The following is a 23,379-nucleotide window of genomic DNA, read 5'->3' as shown; positions in this document are numbered from 1 at the left end:
GAGAAGCGACTGTCTGGCGAAGTGTCGATGACATGACGTGCTGCAAATAACGTTGAAAGATTGTGGGTGGTTGTGCCTAAGTGAGGAGCAGGAAGGCCACCCAAAATTCCCTGTCACACATCACAAGACCTTCAGGCCTCCCACCTTGAGACAGACATCTCTTGACTGCAGGGATGAGGCGGAAATCCGCATCATTATTATTCCGCTGGCTCTTCGTGGAACTGAACCTCGCCCTTGGGGGCCTTCTGATGCTATTGGTTCAGCCTCGCAGAAAAAGACGCACCCTCTGAGTGCGTGGCATCTGTCTCTACGCAGATCAAGCAGACTTCCTATCGAATACGTGTTTTCCCGAGGCGGGCGCGCAAGGTTCCTCTGCAAGATGGCCGACGGCATTGCCTTCACCATCGAGCTCGAATACGATCCTGTTAAGAACGCACAACTCGGGAATTCCGCCTCGAAAGTAGCCGCCGGCTCCGAAGATTCTTTACCACAAGACAACCTCGGACACACCACGGCCACGAACATACAGGCAGGTTCCAACGACAGCGGTCGATCGTACCTATCTGTGGAGGCATCGACCATCCAAGTGCTCAAGCCGGGCCAGACCATGTTCGTCTGGCACGCATACTTCCATCCCGGGCTGCGAAGACGATTCCAAAGTGTCGTCCTTACTTGCAGGTTCTCCGAACCCAAGCCGGCACAGCCTCCCTCCCAGTATGCGAATCAGAGCAGCGGCCCGGTGAATCCGCTCGAAATCCGGGCCTATGCTCCTCACAAGTCATTCGGTGGCTGTAACAAAATCTCTAGAAAGGTCGGCTGGGGTATCAAGTTTCCTCTACAGTTCACGGGCAGCGGTCTCGTGGAGGTCGGAGCAACCCCTTCGGTTCAGGACGAGACGATAAAAGAGGTAGAACACGCCTTCACCGTCGTGGGTACTCCGCGGGGCGCCCCGCGAAGAACTACTTGCGTCTGGACAATCGAGGAGAACTCGTCGACCGAACGTGGCATACCCTCCGAGATGCAGTTTGCCACGGTTATCCGCCATTCAGGCCCCATCCAGTGCGACATTCAAGCGTCTGCTCGGACTGCCGGCGGCCCTTATCCGCTGCACTACCTCCGCACGAGGACGGCGACCGAAGACCGCAGAAGGATAATCGACCCTTCCAAGTTTGCCGGGAAGCTATTCGAGTATGACTTCCAAAGCGACGCGGATGTCGACAACTTGCTCAAGACCTGGGCGGGAGAAGTAGCCGGCGCTGTCTTGGAGTTCCAGCAGCCCATCGTCAAACCGTGATGTCTAAACATTGGAAAAGAAAACTCAAGACCTCGATTGTACCACTAAGTTAATGTGCAGCTCGTGCGCATGTACTGGACAGAAGCTAGTTGGCTAGCTTGTAAGACTTTTCCTAAATTAAAGCTAATTAATATTTAAAATAACTATCTATTTAGATTTCATTTCTTCCTTGCTCGTCAGTCATTTCACTCGCCTCCAATCCCACCTTCCACAACTTCTTATTCAAATATTCAAATTGTTCAACCCGGAAAGTATCAGCCTGTATATATGTTGAACTGGGCTTATCAGCATCAAATATCAGGTTCTCCGGGTTCTTAAGCGAGTATACTGGCCACTTTGCCCCCGTGCCGTAACCCACATTCGGTTCCATGTGGTTGACGAAGCTGACCCAGCGCCTCTTCATCTGATGGGACAGGTTCTTCAATTCCTCATGCTCTTGCGGAAACAAGCTGCCTACAGGCGCCCCAAAGACAAACTTGAGCTCTGCCGAGTGGCCAACGCCCTGTACCGCAGGCCTGTCACCCGTAACCTGGTCGAAGCGGTAGCTGTACACTGGCACGCCAGCCTCGGTCCAAGCCCGCGCCCATGCTCGACGAGGAGCCTGCATGGCTCTATCACCACCAAATGCCATTGCCCGCTTCCACATTGAACCGTATGATGCATCTTTGCCTGTCGGCCGACCCGGGTAGGTGGACGGAAGGCCAAGCCGCGGGATGTCAGGGTATAGTGCCGAGATAGCCTCAATTGTGGCATCACCGGCGCCCCCAGCGACAAGCCAGTCCTCCCACTGTTCTGTTGTGTTGATGCCCTGTTTCGAGAAGTAGTCGCCGTCGTCGATCGTGGTACCGGTCAGGACGGGAACGTGGACAAACTTGCCCTCTCGAAGAAGCGTAACCCGTGGCTGCTGGACAAAGTCGCCGTCAACAATGTCGAGAAAAGGCGGGAACGCAACGTCGGCAAAGATCAAAGCTAGCTGGTGAGAGGGCACTTCGCGGAGACATTGCAGGGAATCCGAGGCACCTTCGCACCCAGTCTTGCTGAGGAGCGATTCGTATGCGTCTTCCCACGTCGTCGACTGAGGAGGTCTGATCTCACCAAAGTCGGTAGGGAAACCAGTGCCGCTTTGCATGACGGCTGCCCTGAACAGCTTATCATCACGTCCGCCAAAAGCTGTCAGATGAGTGGCAACAGCTCGGGCGCCTCCGCTCTGGCCCCAGATTGTCACCTTGTCTGGGTCGCCTCCGAAGGCTGGGATGTTCTCCTGCACCCACTGCATAGCAAGTCGCTGGTCCCTGAAGCCTAGGTTTCCCAATTTACCAGCCTCTAAAGCGGCGCCCCATAGGAAGCCCCAGGCATGTAGACGATAGTTGATACTCGCGGCGATGATCGGCTGACCCATTTTGATCGATTCTTGTACGATGAAGGTCAGGTTCGTTATAGGGTCCGAATTGGAGCCGCTGACGAGGCCCCCGCCGTGGATCCAGAAAGCTACAGGAAGCTTCGCATCAGCATCGGTCCCTGCAGGGCGCACGACGTTGATAGTCAGGCAGTCGTCGCTGCCGCCAAGGAGAGGCCCAACGGGATAGGGATAGCCGTAGCAGGGCGTCTGGTAGGTCGTGGCATTGCGAGGCTCGTCCCAGGTGGTATTGAGCGGCTGAGGATGACGGAAGCGCAGGTTACCCAGTGGCGGTTGGGCGTACGGCATGCCGAGGAAGAAGTCCTGCTTATAGGTCGAGCTGTGGATGCCGTAGTAGGTGCCGTTCTGAAGCTCAACAGCAGGAGAAGAGTTGTAGACTCTAGCCTTGACTGCCGCTCCAAGGACCGACGGTGCTAGGGCAGCGAAGAGCATGAGTGAACGAAACATTGCAGTATCCGAGATTTCAAGAACTTTGTTTCCTTATTTGGATGGACGTTCTGGTCTTCTATCAGAAAACGTCTCTTTGGCATTGAGCGGATGGCACTGGTATTTATGCTCTCACGCTCTTACTAAGAAAGAAGTGATCTGCACATGTCTTCCTATACGATTCGGTATCTCACGACCGTAAAAAGCGCCGAAACAGGCACCTCAGCTATCACGCCTCCCAGATGAGCACGAAGGACCGAGTCTCGTCCGGTAGGCGGCGCCGAGAGCCCGTCTATCGGGAAGCGGCGCCGAGGTCCGATTCCGATTCGATTACTATCCACGGTGTGTCATAGTCTGGGGTAAGTGACGAAACTAATAACTCCGGCATGGTACGGGTAAATTGTGAATGCGGGGGAGGCTGGTTAGCCCCCAAAGTCCTCCGCAATCCGACCCTTCTCGGCAAGTTCAAATGACAGAGGGCGATCGTACACATCTGTGGAGGAATCGACCATCCAAGTGGTCGTGCCAGGCTAGATCATGTTTGTCTGGCAAGCATAATTCCATCCAGGGCTAACTTTCGCTAAAGTGAGGTTAAAACTTGCCATCAGGAACAACGACGCGGCAGCATCCCAACACAAAACGGCTGAATCTGTCAAGATACTGACCATCCTCGCGCTTGTAGGTTGATGGCACTCCCGAAAGCGCGTTCAGTCAAGAACACCGCTTTCTAGCTATGTGAGTAACTGTGGTGTTTTCCTTACAGCAAGAGTGAGAGCATATACCTTACATATAAAAAGAACCCCTTCGTACTTGGTTGTTACTGAACTGTCCATTAAATGAGAGCATGTTTGTTGGAAACTCAAACCATTCAGTTGCGCTATATTTAAGCCTGAGATTATCATTTTTTTGATAGGATGCGCATAAGTTCTATAACGCAAGAAATTTTTACCAAGGTGGGACCCTAATATTTATTCTTCATGAGAAACAAAGTCATTCTTGTTTGTGCTAAGGACAGTCTCAGATAATGATAGACCGGTGACCGCTCTCCGATAATAAGTGTCCGCGAGAATTAAACAGACAATTTAATTTCTCTCTTCCACGCCAGACATCAGTCCGACACAAACTTCTCCACATCGTCGCCCTCGACGCGATAGAAACCAAGCGCCTTGAGCATAGGCTTGTCATCAAATCGATAGAGATAAACCTTGCTACTGTCATCCGCGAAATGTTGATACTGATGCCATGCAGGGATACAAAACGTATCACCTTGCTTCCATGAGAGGGTCACATCACCAATTTTGGAGTGGCCCGATCCTTCGATGACATGATACACAGAAGACGCGGTTTCGCGCACAACAGGGGATTGACCGCCGGCAGTGATCCTCTCGGCCAATGCGCCAATAACGCGACCAACTGGTAGAAAGGTGGACTGTTAGAATTGACAGGACACGCAAGCTTACAGACTCAGGTATGGAAGGATTGGAAACAGGCAAAACTCTGGGGAAGTATGGAAAATTGAACTCACTTTCTCTACCATCGGCTTTGAGATACGCTGCCGATGTCCATTCGGCCTGGCTAGCTTCAAGCTTGGCTTGCATGTCCTTCCACGGGAACAAAATTGGCGATTCCTCCTTATCCTCAGCCGGATATCGGGCCTTTGCAAAGTGCTCCACGAAATGGACTGGGAAGTGCACGAAGTTGGGCAAGTCGAGCCCATCAAGCCAGATAACAGGTTGGTCATCTCCACCCTCTTCATCGGCGCCTTTCTTGCCGTGGTCATGCCAGTTCCAGGTAGGAGTGACAATCACATCCCGGGGGCGCATCGGCACACGTTTTCCGTGTACAGCAGTGAAGCCGCCCTTGCCCTCGATGATGAATCTGCACGCAAACGCAGTGTGACGGTGCGCAGGTGCAGTTTCTCGAGGTTGAACGAGCTGCAAGCCGGCATACAAGGTGTCTGTAGTATATGGGGCCTCTGAACACATCCTCAGTTCTGGAACACTCGGCCGAATGGATACATCACGAAGTTCAGCGGTAGACGTACCTCGGGCCGGGTTGGCAAGCATGAGAACACGTCTCTCGGCCTGTTTCTCGGTGATAAGAGCGCCAGCTCGCAGGAGGTAAGGCCTGATAGCGTCATATGCCCAGAGATATGGAACGGTTCTAGGACTCGGGGCAGGTGGGTTCAGCCTCTGCATCTGTGCCCATAGCGGGGCTGTCTTCGTAACTTCTAAGGCCTTCAGAAGCTGTTCCTGAGTAGTAATTTCATGACCGTTGGCCAAGGCGCCATTGCCGTTGTGTCCGTTAAGGGCTGTCATTGTGCTTTTTGTTCTAACCGTTGGGAGGTTGGTATCAAACTTGAGGGAGATGGTGGCTTGGGCTCAATGCTGGTCTGCAGTTGTTTCGATCATATATTTGGATATAATCATCATAGTTTTGTACTTTTCTTTTTCCGGATGCAAAATGACGAGTGTTCCGACGAGTTTTCCGATATACACCCGGCGGAACCGAAGCTGTTGGGCCATTCCATGGAGCACCGGGGAAGTATCGGGAGCGCTCCCCGAGAGCAGAGGACGTCCGAGGCTTTAATAATAGCTTACAAGCGTACAAGGCTTTTAGTTTTGTAAGCTTTCATTATTTGTAATACTTTCTGTTACGCACTAAAGTCGCCACAGCCACCAGGATACTACAGTTACAATGAACGGCACAATGAAACCGGAAATGGTATTGCATCACCTTGGCGCGCATAGGCAACGAACCGACCTGACTCCATTTTCATAGGTATCCGACTACCCGTCACGGTCAACATCACTCCTTAGCAAATTGCAAAATCTGGACAATGGCAACCAGAAAGGCATGACTCTGCACAAAGCTGCAGCTCCTTTACGCATCTTAGTGGTTGGTGCTGGTCTTGGCGGCCTCGCTACAGCAGTGGCTTTAGCACGCCGCGGACATGCAGTTACTGTTTTGGAGCAAGCGGCAGCGTTGGGAGAGGTAAGTTACGTCCTTGTTAGCTGTTTTAGAAACATCTCGCATTAACAATGCCCTTACGTTAGGTTGGAGCGGGGATTCAGATTCCACCCAATTCCGCGAGGCTTCTACTTTCCTGGGGCATCGGCCCTTTTTTCGAAGGCCGGGTCGTAGAGCCGGAAAGCATGACGTTCCGCCGTTGGGAAGACGGTACTGCTATTGGATACACGAAACTCAAGCCAAACTTCAGTGAGACATACGACGCCCCGTACTTTGTCATCCACCGCGCGGACTTCCATGATGCCCTGTGCCGCCTGGCAACTCAGCAGGGTGTTCAAATAATTACCAACAGCAAGGTTGTTAAATACGACGAGAGTGTACCATCAGCCACAACAGAAGATGGGAGGGAGTACACTGCGGATCTCATTGTTGCTGCCGATGGTGTTAAATCTGTAGCACGACCTACTGTCATCGGCGGCGTGGACAAGCCGGCAACAAAGACAGGATTCGCAGCATATCGCGCCGTGGTGGACACTGATCAGATGAAAGCCGATCCCGACACTTGCTGGTTGTTGGAGAAACCGGGTATCAACGTTTGGTGGGTGTTTCTACTTTAGAGTCACACATTTACTAACATTCAACATTCAGGATCGGAGAAGGTCGACATGTTATGACCTACTGCATTGCTGGAGGGAAATCTTTTAACATGGTGCTATCCCATATAGACCACAGTGATCCCAACACCTGGAACCCTCAGAACGCCATTGAAGATATGAGGAAGCACTTCGAAAACTGGGACCCCAAGTAAGCCATCCCTTCCGTAACGGTTACGTGTATTGATGGAATGCTCACACCGATACTCAGGCTCAAAAAGGTCATCCATCTCGTCAACAAGACAATCAAGTGGCCGCTTCTGAGTGGCGCTCGCCTCCCGACTTGGATCTCCAAAAGCCAGAAGCTCGTCATCCTCGGCGACGCTGCACATGCCATGGTGCCCTACATGTCCCAGGGAGCCGCCATGGCTGTCGAAGATGGCGCTGCACTTGCTGAAGCATTGTCACTTATTTCGTCAAAGGATCAAGTCCCCGATGCGCTTCGAGTTTTCGAGAAGGAGAGAATGGGCCGCAGCTACGGCATGCAAACAGCAAGTCTGGTAAACGGGAAACTCTGGCATTTCCCAGACGGAGCAGAGCAGCAGGCTCGAGATCGCGGGATGCGAGCTGAAGTCGAAGGGAAATATTTCATCGAGAGTACCAACCAGTGGAGCGACCCTGTGACGCAACTGTGGACATATGGGTATGATGCGGAGAAAGAGTTGAGAAAGGCCTGGCCTTCCGAGGGCGGAGCTACGTTTGGACTGGGTGCAAGGCATAAAATGTAGTACTGCGCTCGATCCTGGTGAAGATGTCGGGCAGATGAGGATGCTTAAAGAGAATTTGTCGCGAGCGAGGAGGTCGCAATTCAGAATACCTTGTCCCTCGTGAAGTTCGTTTATGGTGGAAGGTGCAACAAATATCTCCACGACACATATGCAACGATGCAATTAACGCAAGCTACCAGCCCAATGTTATTAATTCCTGCCCTTTTGATAAATAAGGCATTTAGGATATCTATCACAATCACCGGAAACCGGAACCAGCCATTTCCGTATTGTAGCGTCAGACACCGGAACCTACACCTACTAGCCCTGGCCTCAGATCTTCGGAATCCTGGTCTTCCGTTCTGCCCACGGCCCCGGCGGGTGCGAGAGGCCTCAATAATCTGTAGCTCTACGATTGATCCGTAGACTTTAGTCACATAGAAATCACAAGACTTGGTATTTCGATCCCGATCGTCAAATATAACGATCCATAGATGCCATAACTTATTTCGCGGTCGGTTGAACTGACACAATAGTGGCAGGCAAGGTCGACAAACTACTCATTGCCTCACTTTGCAAAAACTACGCCCGCAATGATGCCCTGCAGAAATTCATTTGTGATTGATCAATATTTAGTCTACCATGTCTAAATTAATCTATCTTTTATGGAGAAAATTCGACGCCGTTTCTCAGAGTCCCTATTCTCGAAATTTTCACCTCCATATTCGTTCCAGGAACAAGGAATCGTGGTGGTTTCATACCAACACCAACTCCTTCAAAAACGGGTTAGCTGAGTTCAGTGTTGCACAAATATAGAATAAGCGTACCTCCTGGGGTACCCGTCATAATAACGCTACCCTTCTGTAGAGTAGTTCCGGAAGATAGATGGGCAATCAGCTTGGGGATAGAAAATACAAGATCGTCCAACCCCGCATCTTGGCGTAACTCTCCATCAACGATCGTCTGGAGGTGAAGCTCGGCAGGATTAGGAACCAGGCTGGCCGAAACGAGGACGGGGCCGAGCGGCGCGTAGGTGTCGAAACCTTTGGAGAAACCCCATTGCGGGACACCTCCAGCAAGGGCTGGGTCTCTTTGCCATTTTCGCGACGATATGTCATTTCCTGCGGTGTATGCAGCGACGTATTCGAGTGCATCGGACTCGGCTACGTCCTTTGCATCTTTACCTATGACGACAACCTAGAAGAATTGAAGAATGTATGAGCGCTCTCCTCCACCGGAATGTTGACGCCACTTATAGTCTGAAACTTACCAGCTCGCCTTCGTAATCCGCCTGGTCATCTTGAGCAATCTTTGGGATCACCACGCTCGCTCCGTGGTCGGTAATAGTCGTAGAGGGTTTAAAGAAGATGGAGGGGAAGGGCGGCTGCTTCCGGCCAGCCTCACGAACTGCGAGCAGCAAATGTCAGAATCGGTAGGATATTTACAGTCCGAACCAATCCTATCGGCGAAGGATGTACTCACTGTGTGTCGCATAATTCAGTCCAACACAGCGCAGGATGGGCACATCCAAGGGTGTCATCGGGCCAAGAAGTTTCTTCACAGTGACGATGTCATCGGTCACCCGAGTGGCCCCTGTAGTGTCGTACAAGTCATTTCCTTCAATGATTTTCGCCCGTAGTTTTGTCTTATCGGTAGTGTCGCCAATGTCAAAGTCTGGGGTTGGAAGGATTGGCTCTCCGTAGAGGACGCGTCCATCTGTCGCGACAAATCGAATCAAACGCTCCCAAGCAACCTTCATCTTGTCGAGTGGCTTATATAATTTCGGTCGGGTACTGAAATGTCGTTTATCAACAACTGCTGATGACGAGATTATTCGAGAAACGGTCCAGCATCGCAGAGTGCCGTAAATTATTGTTTTATCACAGCCCTCCAGCTCCAGGGTGGATTCAGCCGGGGAGCCATCCCGATGGTTCCCCGAGACGCGAAGTCAGCTAGTCTAATTGAGGAAAGGAGCTGGTCCGGAACGCCGGAACAGAGCCAGTCTTGGACGGCAATTGGTTGCATGATGCTTCGGCAGCGTAACCCTTGTGACTCCAGACTCGAGTAACCCCAGATAAAGCGGAAAGCCCCTCTCCTGGCCATGTTCTTTTGTTAGGGACGATGTCATCTAGTTAACTCAGTCAAAGCACGTACAGTAGAATGTGGAGATGTGACGCCCTTCCCCACACTCTCCTCCGTTCCGCTGATTATAAGAGTCGGCTTCCGTCCCAATCTTTCCCCGAGTCTCAGGCCACTACTTGAGATCGGCGACTCCCGGACCCGTTCCTCTACCGTCTGCCCACTTTTCTTATCATCCTGATCCTGATACCCTGGCCAATTCCGTCTTCCGTCCCACAGGCCGAGGTCGACGGAGTGCAATGGGCCACGATGATGATTTGTCCATCGCGGGCACTAACCACACTTCCAATGGCGAGAGCGTGGAAGATCAGGACCCAGCTCCAGCCCCAAAACGCCGCCGAGTTGGCTTGGCTTGTTCCGCATGCCGGATACGCAAATCTCGCGTGAGGGACCCCGTTCCGGCCCCCGTCGTGGCCCATTTTCGATCCCATGGATAGTGCTGAACCGATAGAGTTTCCCTTCGTAGTGCAATGGTGTACGACCAAGGTGCGAACCTTGTGAGCGGCTAGGCTTCGAATGCATATACGAACTCCCCGACACATCTGCCAATCTATTGGTCCCAAGAGAGTAAGTTGGACCTTCTTGGTGATACCCGCACCACCATGGCTAGTCTAGTGCGATCTTCTTCCGAGACCTGCTCCCTGTTGCTAACGGGGTGAATGTGCTAGCCTCTTCACCGCTCTGGAGGAGAAGGTCAGGATCCTCGAGGTGACCGTTAAGCATCAAGGCCAACGTTTAACAGAGGTTGAAGCGTGCCGTCCCAACGGGGCTGATCCTGGAAGACCAGCCACACAATTACCCATCCTTCCCAGTAATGTTGTTGTCAATGTCGAGGGTATACAAGATCAGACAACGGATCAGAGCATGACGGATGGGATGGCTCTGTCATTTGTTGACGATCAAGACTGTGGGTTCTTTGGTATGCTACCTACCTCTCGCCTTATGGATAATACGACTGATAACCCAATGCTCAAGGGCCGTCATCGAACATTGCTTTCATGCGCCAAATCTTCCGCGCCATGGCCAAGCAAAGCGCAGCAGCTGGTGATTCTGTTTCCCCGTCGTCATCCAACGGCATCGGCTTGTACCAAACAGGCATGATCAATGTCTCTCGTCCACTCTCGTCCTCTTCTGCAAAAGGCCGCGCGGGGGAGACGTCGAGTGCGGTTGAGACGAACGTGCTACCTCCTGATCATGAAACACGAAAGCTTATACACTCATACTTCTCAAACACCGGTCTTCTCTTTCCTTTCATCCACCAAGAAAGTTTCTTGGAGACGTATGAACACATGAGGCAACAAAACTTCCGAATCAACGTACGTCGAACATGGCTGGGGCTGCTGAACATGATACTCGCTATGGCTATATGCACAGGTTGGGCAGAAGATGGTACAGAGTATCAGAATGAGCAATCGGATGTTTATTACCGTCGCGCAACAGAACTCTGCAAGACTCAGATGCTCAGGGGCACTACTCTTGAAACTGGTAAGGCTTCTTCAAAGGAACTTTGCGACGAACCTTTTCCGATGGATTACTAACGTTGAACAAGTGCAATACCTCTTGCTCATGAGCCAGTACCTGCAAAGCACACAGAAATCTGTGCAAACATGGACTACTCACGGTCTAGCAGTTAAAGCTGCTTTGTCAATTGGCCTCCATTCGAGAGACGCCATGTCTAAATTTCCGCCAATAGAGCAGGAAATGAGAAAGAGAACGTGGTTTGGATGTGTTTTGTTGGATAGGTGCGCTACATCCAATCGTGCCCCAAGCAGTGTTTATCTGCATTTTCTCCTTGGCTTCCATAACTACCGCAGTGGACTTGCTTGGCTCATCATTCTAACATAATACTGTAGGAGCTTAAGTATGACTTTCGGCCGTCCAGGAGCAATTCCTGAAGACTACGTCAAATTGGACCTTCCTATACCGCTCCTCCCATGCGATGGGGTGATCACAACTCACAACGACACGAGCATTGCCTTCTTCAATGCCACAATGTAGGATCTTCTCCCAAGTCCTGCGTCCTAATATCTGCTAAATTTCAGAAGCCTTTTGTACAGAGTTATGTGGAAGGTTATCGCTACTCTTTACGGTCACAATTTAGGCTGTGATGATCCTCCATCTGAGACATTGATGATAACACAGATATTTAATTTGGAGCAGGAACTGAGTGACTGGCATAATTCTTTGCCGTCACCACTGTTCCTACGATCCTCAACAAACCTACCTGAGGAATGTCTATTGGAGGACCGACCGATGGAACGGTTCAGATTAATTCTGTCGTTGAGATATCTAAGTGTGCAGCTTCTACTTCACCGACCCATGCTCACGAACTCGCTTGGCGGATGCGCGAGATATCCGACTTCATTGCGCCGCAATCAGCGGTCCGTTAACCAAATGCAGACAAACTTCAATCGGACGTGTGTGAGGGCTGCGGAGGATATTATTGAGATTATTCATACCATCCTCACCAAGCCAGGCCTCGGGCGGCACTTGTTTGGAGCCTGGTGGTTCACGTTATACTACAGTGCGTCTTTCGCTCTCCACCGCTTCCATACCATTCCGGTTGTCAAAGACATGCGCTAACAGCACATCCTCAAGCCTTCAATGCTGCATTGGTAATCTTCGGCAGTCTTTTGGTTCCCATGGAAGATATTGTCAACGATCCAATCGACGTCAACCGCTTGGATCGAGTACGACAGTTCCTCGAAAAGGCGGCCGATGCCCTTGTGCAACTTGGAACACAGAATGGCATTCTGAGTCGATGCGTCGACTACATAAAACGGCTATCAGCGCTTGTCGAAAACTGGGGTGAGCTTATATTTAGCAGCTACTTGTGTGGCCATGCTGAAATCTGTTTAGGAACCTCGCACTCTCCTCGAACGCTAGAATTGCCTAGTTCTGGTATTCAGTTTACCCCTCAATATAATTCGGTGGATGTTCCTCATGAAAATATGGATATTCAACCAGAGTTGTTGATGGGAATGCCGATGCAAGAAGGAACGATTACTAGCTTTCAGGATGAACTTGAACTGGGCACTTTTTTCTCGAATGAGATTCAGCAATGGTTCAAACGATTTCCAATCTAAGCACTTAGTAATACAAGCAATGGATGATGGTAAACCCAGATTTAAAGCAGAGTGGAAGTAACATAACTCCCCTCTCCCGAGGATTTTCTCAGTAGCAATAAGCTTGCAAACTTTAAAAGAGCGGTAAAATGATGTCCGGTTTCAGACAATGACCTGACTCATGCCAGCTTATGTTCACGCCTGGTTCATTGAGAACGTGGGTTCACAGCACCAAAGCATTTCTCAGCAGTCTCAGCAGCCGGAGTATCCACCAGGCCCATTCCAGGGTTTCAGCAATCCTTAAATCCCAAAATGACTCAAGCTCACCTCTCTATACGCGTGGACCTGACCGTGGCTGGCTGAGACCCTTCATCGCTGGGTGGTAATTGTGGCGCTAAAAGAACAATAGCTCCCGCCCTTCCTTGGTGCTAGATGGCAACTCCACAATCTATCAGGCTCACGGGGGTTCGCGGCTCTCACAGGACGTCAAATTGGCACACATTAACTAGTATTGTTCCTCCCCAAGCCCTGAATTAATAGTGTGGCCCTTGGAACGATACCATAATTGGTGGTCATAAGCGACTTGGCCCCGCCGCATCTCATTCACTCACACCTGTTACTCCACTCGATCTCGCGGCCCCGAGTCGATTCGGCCCCTCCGACTGAAAGGAGTAAGTAAGTCAATAGCGCCTCTCTGGGTTGCAATAGCGTTTGAATGGGCTCCACGAGAACGGGGTGGACCCGGTGGCCAACGTGGGTAGCCTGTAAACACACTCAATGGAGAAATAATCTTGATTGAATCGCCCCTGCACCAGCCGAATTCCAGAGATGTTACTGATAACCAACTGAATACGGAGTCGTTCTGGACCAAAGTGGACTAAGCTACCTGCCAATGGCATTTGTCTCAGGCCATTAGACTCGCGGAAAAGTGGAATCGATACACGGATCGTGTCATTCCAACTTTGTCTCGCTTACGAGACAGCTGCCGCAGCCTCCGTCAAAATCTCGTATTGTTTAATTTCCTTGATCCCACTCATTTTGCCAATCTGTTCTTCTGTTATACAACTTTGACCCCCGTCATTCCGCTCTGTTTCACTCGAATTTCACTCCTTCTCGAGTTCCGGAAGGAAGTCAGTCTTTACCGCAAAATGGCTTGCTCAAGGAGCAGTCTACTTCACATTCTTTTTGTTTTATGCCTTATGACTTCTCTCATTACACCTGTCTCCTCCACCCCAATCGCGCGCGACACCGTCGTATATGATGTGGTTATTTACGGCAACACGGTCGCTGGATTGGCAGCTGCAGTACAAACAAGACGCATGAACAGGACGGCGGTGATCATCACTCCAGGAAGCACTCTTGGCGGCCTCACCACCTCGGGCCTCAGCTGGACGGATAATAAGAACGGGAATTCCATTGGCGGCATCGCCAGAACATTCTACGGAAAAATCTTCACCTATTACCAGGGCACCAGCGCGTGGAAATACGAGACACGATCGAACTACATATCGAAGAATATTCGCGCCCAGCCGGGTATGGCCATCGAGGAGAGCAAGAAAGTGCAGTGGACCTTCGAGCCGAAAGTTGCGGAGAGTATATGGGAGAGATGGATCAAGGATTGGAAGGTGCCGGTCTTTCGGAACAAAGCCATTGACCGTTCTGGGAGCGGAGTGACCAAGAACGGGACGACTATCACGTCCATCAGAACACAAGATGGATCCATCTTTGCCGGAAGAATGTTTATCGATGCTAGCTATGAGGGCGACTTTATGGAGGCGGCAGGGGTTCCGTATCGCACAGGACGCGAAGGTCAAGACGAATTCAATGAATCAGCGGCAGGAATTTCCGTCAATGGCGCCAACCGACTTTCCAACATCGACCCGTACATTGTGAAGGGGGATTCGAGTAGCGGCTTGATCGCAGGGATCCAGCAAGTCTTCGCCGATCCCGTGGCGGTCAAGGGCAAGTCAGATCCTTACAGCCTCCAGTCATACAACTACCGATTGAGCCTGACGAAAGTGGCCAGCAACAAGATAGCGTTCTCCAAGCCTGCTAGCTACAATGAGTCCGCCTACGAAATCCTTTTCCGCTACATCGAGTCAGGCTACACAGGCCCTTTCTTCACGACTCAGCTTATGCCGAATAACAAGACGGATTCCAATGCAGCTGGCCAGGTCAGCACGGATCTCATTGGAGGGAATCACGGTCCTTCGTCCAACTACGTGGAGGACTCGTATCAGCAACGCCAAGATACTATCCTTGCGCACAAGGTCTACGCGCAGGGCTTCCTCTGGACACTGGCAAACCACCCACGTGTACCACAGTCGATCCGCACGAATATCGGCGCTTGGGGCTATTCCAAGGATGAGTTCGTCAAGAACGGCAACTGGCCGTACGAGATGTATCTCCGGGAAGGCCGGCGCATGGTCGGCGGTTACACCATGAAGCAAAGTGATGTCCAGCAGCCGGGGTCCTTTCAGAACGACAGTGTCATTGGCATGGGCTCATATTACCTAGACGTGCACCAAGTGGAGCGCGTACTTGTTAATGGGCGGATCTACGATGAGGGACTCGTACATATTGTTACCTCTGCGCCGTTTGCCATCCCATTCAACGCCATCGTCCCGAATGCAAGCGATGCGACAAACTTTCTCAACCCAGTAACCATGAGTAGCACACACATTGCATATTCAGCCCTCCGCATGGAGCCAACATATATGATCTTGGGTCAGAGTGCTGCGACAGCGGCGATCATGGCGATCCAGCAGGGTGTTAACATACAAGATGTTGACCGTACGAATCTAACAGCAAGGCTAGTAGCAGACAAACAGGTTTTGAAGCTCTAGTATCCTTGGCTTTCACTTTTTTTTATAGCATCGCCGAAAACAATTAGACAATTTCTTAATTATGTGAAAATAGATCAGTACCTTAAGGCTTTATTTTTAGATGAATATCTGTGACACTCCTGTCTGGTCGAGGCCATGTGCTTTAATTTGCTTTTGTTAGCAATGCAATCAACAATAACAGGAAAATAGTACAAGCTTTCTCGGGGAATGCAGACATATTTGTAGGTACCCGCATGCAGATTGTGAGGCTTTCAATTGTAGCACATCGTCGCCTCCAGGGTAGGTGTTCGGGATTGTTCAAGTGCAGTCTAGTTGTCCCAACGAGAAAAAACTGGGAGCATACCCCCTGTATTTATAGGGGGCAATTCCCTAGACTTCCCTAATCGAGCCACTAATCCTTGGATAGAGACTGCGATGTAACAGAATGACTTGCCCGCCGCACCCGGAGCGAGCAGTCCTTAAATACGGCCAGCCGCCCAATACCGCTATATTTAGTGGATGTGACTCCCTTCTCATCGGGTGTCCGAAAGAATTTATAAAAAAGACGCACCTGAATTCAGTGCTCGCGTTTTGGCAGAGGCGCCTGGCGGTGTCGCTTGATTGGTGGGCGCATGCGATTCAACACAAATCTACAGCAGGCACATTCCATTCGATACGAATATGCAAGTGCATTCATTCATAAGATGTCCAGCCCTTGTGATAGGGCCCCAATTTTAATATTCTCATGGCTATCTCAATCTACTCTGGGTATTAGTCACCCAGCCCATATGCCGCTTCATGATGGCCGGCGTGCAGGCTGGGCGCCACGACCTTCAAATTTCAGCATAAAGTCTGAAAGGCAATATTTTGCTCGTGTCTCGTAGTATTCCTTTCGATCTTTGACGTCTCCCGAGTTGGATTGAATCGTCATAAAGATGCTGTGTGGCTCATACGTCGCGGCATGAAGTTCGAATGGGTCACGAGTCTCTTGTGTCCGATCGGCGCTGTTCGTACTGGATTGAATCAAACATTTAGCTTCCAGTGTAATATGTCAAGGTGCAAACTATCTCTACAGCCAGCCCAGTAGGCAAAATCTCCAAAATGAACAATTCAAGGAAGAAGAGATAGGAAGAAGAGAAAGGAAGAACCAACCATTGATTCAAATCATCCGTAGGCTGGGCCTGATCAGGCATCTTGAGGAGGTTTGGAGAAGAAATATTGGGACTGACTAGATAGAGATAGCACAAAAAGAATCAAGACATCGGCTGGTTGGAAACGCCTGTGTGAGTGTGTTTGGTATGATCAAGATACACCTGAGGTGGGAGAGACGGTTGGATTTATACCTTGAGACCAAATGGACGTGACTAGCCATTGCGAGGGGAGCAAGCATTAACGTGCACAAAGGGCTCCAGTTGACTGAGCTCAAACAACTCCACACCAAATATGACGTTGCTGTTTTATCCCTGGACAGAAATGCCTCGAGCGATATCGCGGTTCTCACTGGTCAACGCCCCAAGAATTACACGAGCACTCGCATTAGTGTCGTTCAGCATGCTTATTAAGTTCTGTGTTCGGCAAAATATTGCACTTGATTCGTGGCCTGTGATCAAAAAGGTATTTGCGCACATTGAATTATTCTGGGGCTGCATCTAAGTAGGGACCACTCACATATACCATCACGGCGATCACGACCTGAGTGCAGGTAAAATCTGACCACCACCTCTCCCACCCGGCGTGCATAACACAGGCGGGAAGGAGGAAATTTGGACAATATCCAATCACATATTCAATTATTCTGGGGCTGGATGTAGGGTCCCTCGCGGCCCAAATGCAAACAAAATCTGACCACCACCTCTCCCACCCGGTGTGCACAAGACAGGCGGGAACAAGAAAATTTGGGCAATATCCAATCAAATCACACATAACAGTGCCAAGACCAGCGGTGTCTCGGTGTGTGTGGTGTCCTCCGTGCATACGTCTAGAATTTGGATTCCATCCAATAAAACGAGGGCTTCGAGGAGTGAGGCTGGCTATCACCAGGCAGGGATTCCTACGCCACTGGAGTGAGGGAAAATATTTGGACGTGACCCAATCAAATCCCTCTTCGTTCGTTTTGAAAGCGGGGTAGGGGCTCAGGAAAGTAGCGAGGTAATGGCCATTTAAGACAGCTCGTGGTCGCTCTCATAGAGCCTGTCTAGACTTCATTCTCCGCTTCCTCACCATCACAGCCTCTCCCAATTCACCATGTCCCACGGCTCAGTAATCATCGCAGAGGATTGAATCAAGTTCAAGCATGTGATCCACGACCTCTATGTCAAACAAAACCTTCCGCTGGAAGGTACCAGGGGTGTCATGGCGGTGATGAAAACAGTCCATGGCTTCACAAAATCGTAAGTCCTCTCCTTTGCAGCCGCTCCCGCTCGCCGATTTGACTAGTCTCAGGAAATCCCAGTATGTTTCACAGCTGGGAAAGTGGAACTACACAAAGTACTACAAGGACACAGACCCGCATGACTGGAAAGTCGCGGGTTATAAGGTCTCCAAGGCGAAGAAATGCGGCAAACAAGTTCAACTCCACCTCAAGGGGGATTTGGTCACTGGAAAGGTTCTCCGCACTCGAGGCTACCTCACAAGTCTTGACCAGATGCAGCTTGAAGGTGAGTCTTCAATATTCTCTAGTTCAAATACGTGGCTCTAATCTCTGCATAAGGATCCTCCCCTCGAACGCCCCCCAATTTCAATCTTTTTGTCCAATCGCCTGCGCCGCCCAGCACCAGAAATTTACCTTTCACCGACTTCTGGGACGATATTAAGAGCTTCAAACTGCCTTGTAAGCCATGCATTTTCTTCTCAGTCATCTCATTGATCCCTTGCTCATTTGTTTAGCGCAAAATGTGGATGTTGTCGAGTTTAAAACAACAGTCATCGACCTCTACAACTCCGCCGCAGCGCAGCACGCACAGTCATTGATGTCGCTGTATCTTCCGGCATCTGCCGCTTCAGAAATCCCACAACTTGTCGACCACAGCGATCAGCACACTCGGATAGAGCAGTGGTGGAGGTTCATAACATATGTGCTCTCCAACAACCATCTGACAAACCTTGATCATGAAGACGGACATAAGTTGTTCAGAGTCTTGAAACAAGCGAACATCCCGAGAATGCTGAATTCTGCTCCATTGTCAAGAAATTCAACTGCTAAGGCATTTCTTGAGAGGGTTTTTCGACTTGCCATTGAAGCGGAAGATCTGGAGACTGTTCAATATCTCCTCGAGCACGACTTGAATCCAAATGGACATTCTTGTTATCATCCAGATTGTCCACCAAAGTCTCATGTCAATCCCCTTCAATTCGCACTTCTCTCTGGAAATCTCCCGATGGCCGAGCTGCTCGTGCATCACAATGCAAAGCTTGACGAGCCCCATGCAGGATGGAGAAGCAGCGCCATTGTTCTAGCTATCCTAGGCTGGCGTGAGAGACTGGAGCCGCGAGTTGTGGATAAAGAAGACGCCTCATTACAAAGGCTAGAGGATGTCGTTACCATCACGGCTTTTGTGAGGTCGTTGATCAGTCACGGAGCCAAGGTTAATACCGATCATCTTGGTATCCACTTGAGAGGCCACTTGGACCGTTTCAACTCTTTTTTGGAAGTCGGCTGGAAGTGGCTAGACGACTGGCAGTCACCTCTGATAATTGCGGCAAGGTATCAACTCTCCGAGTTGGTTGGCATGTTCCTGGACAATGAATCATATCCTCATTGCTCAACCACGGGTGACATCAACTCGGCGCTTGGTGCCTCACTACAACGTTGCGCGGAGTGGCGCTTTCGCGTAAATGTAGTAGCCGACATGCCACAATACCCTTTCTCCATCGTATCTCTACTTCAAGACGCAGGGGCCGATGCGACCGTGAGCTTTGATTACAATTACTCAGGCCACAACTACCTCATCAGCAGCCCTCTAGAGCTCCAAGCTTACTACACCGCTCGGGGCTCGAGAGCGGTTGATGGATTGTCAGACCACTACAACAAGCCCACAATCAGAACGTTCTTGGACTCGATGATCGGAGAAGACTTCTCGTTTTGGTCTCAACTATTTTCGAGTGACAAATATAGTGTGTGGAGAGACCCAGAGCTTTTTCTTGTATTGAGTCGACTCAGACCCTACGAATTGCATTGGATGTTTGAGTGTCTAGACGACATGAGTGACTTGGATTTACAATCCAAGGTGCTATTGCAAGCCCTAGACTTTTGCATACCACAAGTGTCAAGGGAGCTTTTGATGTCCTGCAAATGTGCTGCTACATTGCTCACTGAGCAGCCGAGCGCTTTGGTTGCGAGACTGATCGTGCCAACTCTCAGTACCATGACGCCAGAAAATTTACAGTGTGTATACGGCGAGAAGCTTCAGCCATTTCTCCGGAACATGTCTGAACTGGACGCTGGTCTCATACATATGTCGATCATTCGCGGAAATTCTCCGTTGGCCACATATCTCATTCATCAGGGGGTTGACGTCAACGACGTAGTGAAATACGGAGACATCTCAGAAACTGCACTCTGTGCTGCAATTAGGCTAGGCAACAATGAGATGATTGATCTCCTTCTTGCTCGAGATGCCAAACTTGAAATCGATCTCGGACTATGTCAATGTGGTCATGCACATCGTATCAATGTCTTGGTGGTCGCAGCTGAGTATGGAGACCCCGATTTGATCCACCGTCTTGTCGCAAGAGGCGCGAATCCGAATGCTTCTGGGGTTTCGGAAGCTTTGCACTCTGAGCGGTACAAAAATTATTTCCGGAGGATCTACAATCTTGGAGGCGCCCTATGCACCTGTGGCTGCGTCGTACCACTTGTGGCATGTCTTCTTTCACTTTCACGCAACTGGCTAGTGTGTCGCGCTTTGATTGAAGTTGGCGCGCATCCAACTCCAACTGAAACAGTCCGAGGGTTTGAAAACCACTTCACTCCTCTGGCAGCTCTTTTCTGTGGTGATCGTCTCGGAAAGATTCGTAAACCTCATATTTATGACCCCGTCGTTGAAAGCAGGTTTCAAGGTTTTGCGGCACAAGCACTCCTAGATGCGGGAGCAGACCCCCTGGACGCGTTAGCACTTAGAGTCGCAGACTGCGAGTACGGATTGAGTCGAGCAATCATTGAGATTGTTTTGAGAAGAATCATAACTCAGTCGACACCCGGTAAAAATACCAGCGATGCTGAAACCCTGGCTCTGATACAGGCAATCAAGCTACGGAACCCGGTCTTTGTCGACGACCTCCTGAAAAGAGGAATCGCGACAACTGCAATAGATCAGGATGATAAATATCCTTGTCCATTACATGCAGCGCTTTCGGAAGTTTCCAAGACGAGATCCAAAGGTTGGGACGAACGATATGATATCGTATCCTACCTGTTGAAGGCTGGCTATGGTCAACATGGCCCTATATGGAGGTCAAAATATGAATTGATGTCCCCGGTGCACCATGCGGTGCGTGAAGGCGATCGGGTACTATTGAAGCTGTTGCTTGATTTTGGAATCCGCCCATCACCGTTAGATTACCAGGCATTCGGGTGTCTGGCTGATCCTCGCGTCCCTCTCGACATGATCAAGATTCTGTTTGACTATGGAATACAACCAGCCGATGTCGACACCAAACTCCGAATTTCGGTAATGGGCCTGCCCCCCAGAGATTCAGTCGCAGCAACCGCTTTGCAGGTCGCTTCAGCTCTGGGCTATCTCAAGGCGGCTGAATTTCTCATCCTACATGGCGGCGCCGATGTCAATGCGCCAGGTAACGAAACATGTGGCGCGACGGCCCTACAGTTTGCTCTCATGGGGGAGCATTTTGATATTGCACAGCTACTTATCGAAAACGGAGCTGACGTTAATGCACCGCCCTCCTCTTTCGATGGAACTACCTGCCTGCAAGTTGTTGCCTCCAAGGGAGATCTTGACTGGGTGAAAGTTTTGGTTCGAGCAGACGCCGACGTCAATGCTGCACCTCACCCTGAGCGCCATCCGGGTGGTACTGCGCTTCAGCATGCCGCTAAGAACGGATCACTCGATATAGCGAGATATCTCGTCGATCACGACGCCAAAGTCAACGCCGCGCCAGATCCAGAGGGAGGGGCGACGGCCTTGCAATACGCAGCCATCTATGGGTTTGGCGCAATTGTCGAGTTTTTGATGCGACATGACGCCGATGTCAATGCCAAGCCTGCAGAGCATAACGGAAGAACTGCCTTGGAGGGTGCGGCAGAGAATGGTAGGCTTGACATAACCCAACTTCTTCTTGATTATGAGGCCGGTTGTGGAGGGGAGGATCAACAGAATGGCCAAAGGGCATGCGAGCTGGCAGAGGCAAATGGATATTTTGCCATACAAGGCTTGATCAGAGGGTATTTCGAGGGGGTGTAGACGATGTAAGTAGGGAATGCAAAGTATATGTAGTAGAGTATTATGCAAATTATTATTCTAATTGCTAGAACCCTTAGTCTATCCAAGTTACTATCGTTCTTTAAATAGATTAGGTATATAGTCTACATTGTCCCTCGATGAGGGAACCTAGTGTTTGAATTTACTGCATTTTCGTTGCGCGCACGTCACAGTTGCCAAGGCCCAAGTTTTGGGTTTCAAGCTGCTTTTTTCTTCTCTGTCGGAATTCTGTCTAACTTTTTCGACCCAGTCTAACCTTGATGAATGCACTGAAAACTCCCACGACCCGACCTCTAGAACGCCCCGAGATCCCCAACGTCTATGATAACCTATTTAAGTCATTCGAATCCCCCCTCTAGCCAGCACCCTATATAACTAGCATCTATACCAACCCAATATAATATAATAGCTCCTGGAACTAGGGGTTATATTAGGCCCTGGTAATATTCTAGAGGAAGATTTAACTTTTTAAATTGGGATTATTAATATTTTTAGCTAAGTTATAAAATATAGCTATTTCTATTTAGATATATAAAATAAGATTATAAATAAAAATTTAATTTTCTTATTTATTAATTTTAATCTTATTATTAAAAAGTAAATAATATTTAAAAATAGCTAATATAATTTATTAGCTTTTATTTAGATATTATAGATAATATAATAATAGCTTAAATAGATTTTTTTTAAAAAAAAATTTAAAAGAAAATTTAATTTTTATTTTTTTAATTTATTTTTTAAATTTTAAGAGAATTTAAGATTATATTAAAATTAGAATTTATAATAACGTGCATGATAAGCATATGCACCAAACAAGCATGTGCACCACTTTCACTTAACCATGAAGATAAAACATAGCAAAAAAACACAACAAAGCATCTAATCAATTAAAATCAACCACTATGCTCTTCCCCAGATATTGCAACAACTATCTGACATGTTCTTGCGTTATGCCCGGTCTTGCCGCATGTTCCACAATGCCTTTCCTTCAGTCGCGCCGACCCTCCTTGACCACGATTTCTCGACGATTCGGCCACTACCTGCGCATCAACATCCTTCTGTTCAATTGAATCCCTCCCTTCATCTAGAGTCATCTTTCCTCCATTACGGAGGCGTGTCTTTTTTGCTCTGCGCCGCTTACTAAGGGTCTCATTCGCCTGTCGAAGGATCTGGATTTCAGACTTCATTAAAGCCATCTGATGCATTATTGCCCTCGTTCCCTTAGAAAGCGACTCAATCGCTTCAAAAATAGATGTCGGGGAGCTGCTTTGGTGCCTTTCAACTCGTCTTTTGAGGAATTCAGACTGAGAGCTAGCCTCAAGGACGGTCTTTGGGGTCTTTGAGACCCAAGGGTCGGGGAGGCTCGCATCGTCCTCAACAGGTGTCGGAGTCCGTAGCTGCACATCAAGCTTTGATATAACACTTTCCGGGTCTAAAGGAACAAGC

At 49.6% G+C, this 23,379-nt stretch overlaps 8 protein-coding genes across 8 annotated transcripts; 5 read left to right on the top strand and 3 right to left on the bottom strand.

Annotated features, from left to right (window-relative positions):
• Positions 1–226: 226 nt before the first annotated feature.
• BGZ61DRAFT_440060 (uncharacterized protein) lies at positions 227–1,466 on the top strand. The gene has a single exon (XM_046244440.1). It carries the CDS (start codon positions 380–382, stop codon positions 1,292–1,294), a length of 915 nt encoding a protein of 304 aa, XP_046113249.1. The 5' UTR covers positions 227–379; the 3' UTR covers positions 1,295–1,466.
• BGZ61DRAFT_336914 (Alpha/Beta hydrolase protein) lies at positions 1,446–3,143 on the bottom strand (the record flags this gene model as incomplete). Its single annotated transcript, XM_046239007.1, has 1 exon — positions 1,446–3,143. The coding sequence occupies one exon, from the start codon at positions 3,141–3,143 to the stop codon at positions 1,446–1,448; it is 1,698 nt and encodes a 565-aa protein (XP_046113248.1).
• Positions 3,144–4,245: 1,102 nt separating this feature from the next.
• Positions 4,246–5,455, bottom strand: BGZ61DRAFT_338115 (gentisate-dioxygenase; the record flags this gene model as incomplete). The annotated part of the gene is made up of 3 exons (XM_046239097.1): positions 4,246–4,550; positions 4,663–5,112; positions 5,182–5,455. 3 exons carry the CDS (start codon positions 5,453–5,455, stop codon positions 4,246–4,248), a joined length of 1,029 nt encoding a protein of 342 aa, XP_046113247.1.
• A 379-nt stretch (positions 5,456–5,834) lies between these two features.
• BGZ61DRAFT_489358 (uncharacterized protein) lies at positions 5,835–7,488 on the top strand (the record flags this gene model as incomplete). Its single annotated transcript, XM_046250207.1, has 5 exons — positions 5,835–5,861; positions 5,919–6,131; positions 6,194–6,705; positions 6,756–6,911; positions 6,972–7,488. 5 exons carry the CDS (start codon positions 5,835–5,837, stop codon positions 7,486–7,488), a joined length of 1,425 nt encoding a protein of 474 aa, XP_046113246.1.
• A 642-nt stretch (positions 7,489–8,130) lies between these two features.
• Positions 8,131–9,245, bottom strand: BGZ61DRAFT_502287 (uncharacterized protein; the record flags this gene model as incomplete). The annotated part of the gene is made up of 4 exons (XM_046251728.1): positions 8,950–9,245; positions 8,738–8,874; positions 8,295–8,664; positions 8,131–8,240 (listed from the first exon to the last, which is right to left on the bottom strand). Exons 1-4 carry the CDS (start codon positions 9,224–9,226, stop codon positions 8,131–8,133), a joined length of 894 nt encoding a protein of 297 aa, XP_046113245.1. The 5' UTR covers positions 9,227–9,245.
• A 490-nt stretch (positions 9,246–9,735) lies between these two features.
• On the top strand, positions 9,736–12,796 carry BGZ61DRAFT_409395 (fungal-specific transcription factor domain-containing protein). The gene is made up of 9 exons (XM_046243220.1): positions 9,736–9,989; positions 10,073–10,173; positions 10,275–10,525; positions 10,582–11,091; positions 11,156–11,348; positions 11,460–11,600; positions 11,652–12,130; positions 12,205–12,414; positions 12,466–12,796. Exons 1-9 carry the CDS (start codon positions 9,846–9,848, stop codon positions 12,690–12,692), a joined length of 2,256 nt encoding a protein of 751 aa, XP_046113244.1. The 5' UTR covers positions 9,736–9,845; the 3' UTR covers positions 12,693–12,796.
• Positions 12,797–13,703: 907 nt separating this feature from the next.
• BGZ61DRAFT_440055 (FAD dependent oxidoreductase-domain-containing protein) lies at positions 13,704–15,734 on the top strand. Its single transcript, XM_046244439.1, has one exon. It carries the CDS (start codon positions 13,820–13,822, stop codon positions 15,515–15,517), a length of 1,698 nt encoding a protein of 565 aa, XP_046113243.1. The 5' UTR covers positions 13,704–13,819; the 3' UTR covers positions 15,518–15,734.
• Positions 15,735–21,177: 5,443 nt separating this feature from the next.
• On the top strand, positions 21,178–21,822 carry BGZ61DRAFT_280726 (ankyrin repeat-containing domain protein; the record flags this gene model as incomplete). Its single annotated transcript, XM_046238455.1, has 1 exon — positions 21,178–21,822. A coding segment is annotated over one exon (645 nt), but the record flags the coding sequence as incomplete, so codon positions are not given.
• Positions 21,823–23,379: the final 1,557 nt, after the last annotated feature.

Source organism: Ilyonectria robusta (genome assembly GCF_021365365.1).
Source record: "Ilyonectria robusta strain PMI_751 chromosome Unknown BGZ61scaffold_1, whole genome shotgun sequence".
NCBI classification, from domain to species: domain Eukaryota; kingdom Fungi; phylum Ascomycota; class Sordariomycetes; order Hypocreales; family Nectriaceae; genus Ilyonectria; species Ilyonectria robusta.
Note: the sequence above shows the minus strand (reverse complement) of the source record. Positions and strands in the feature narration are given on the sequence as shown.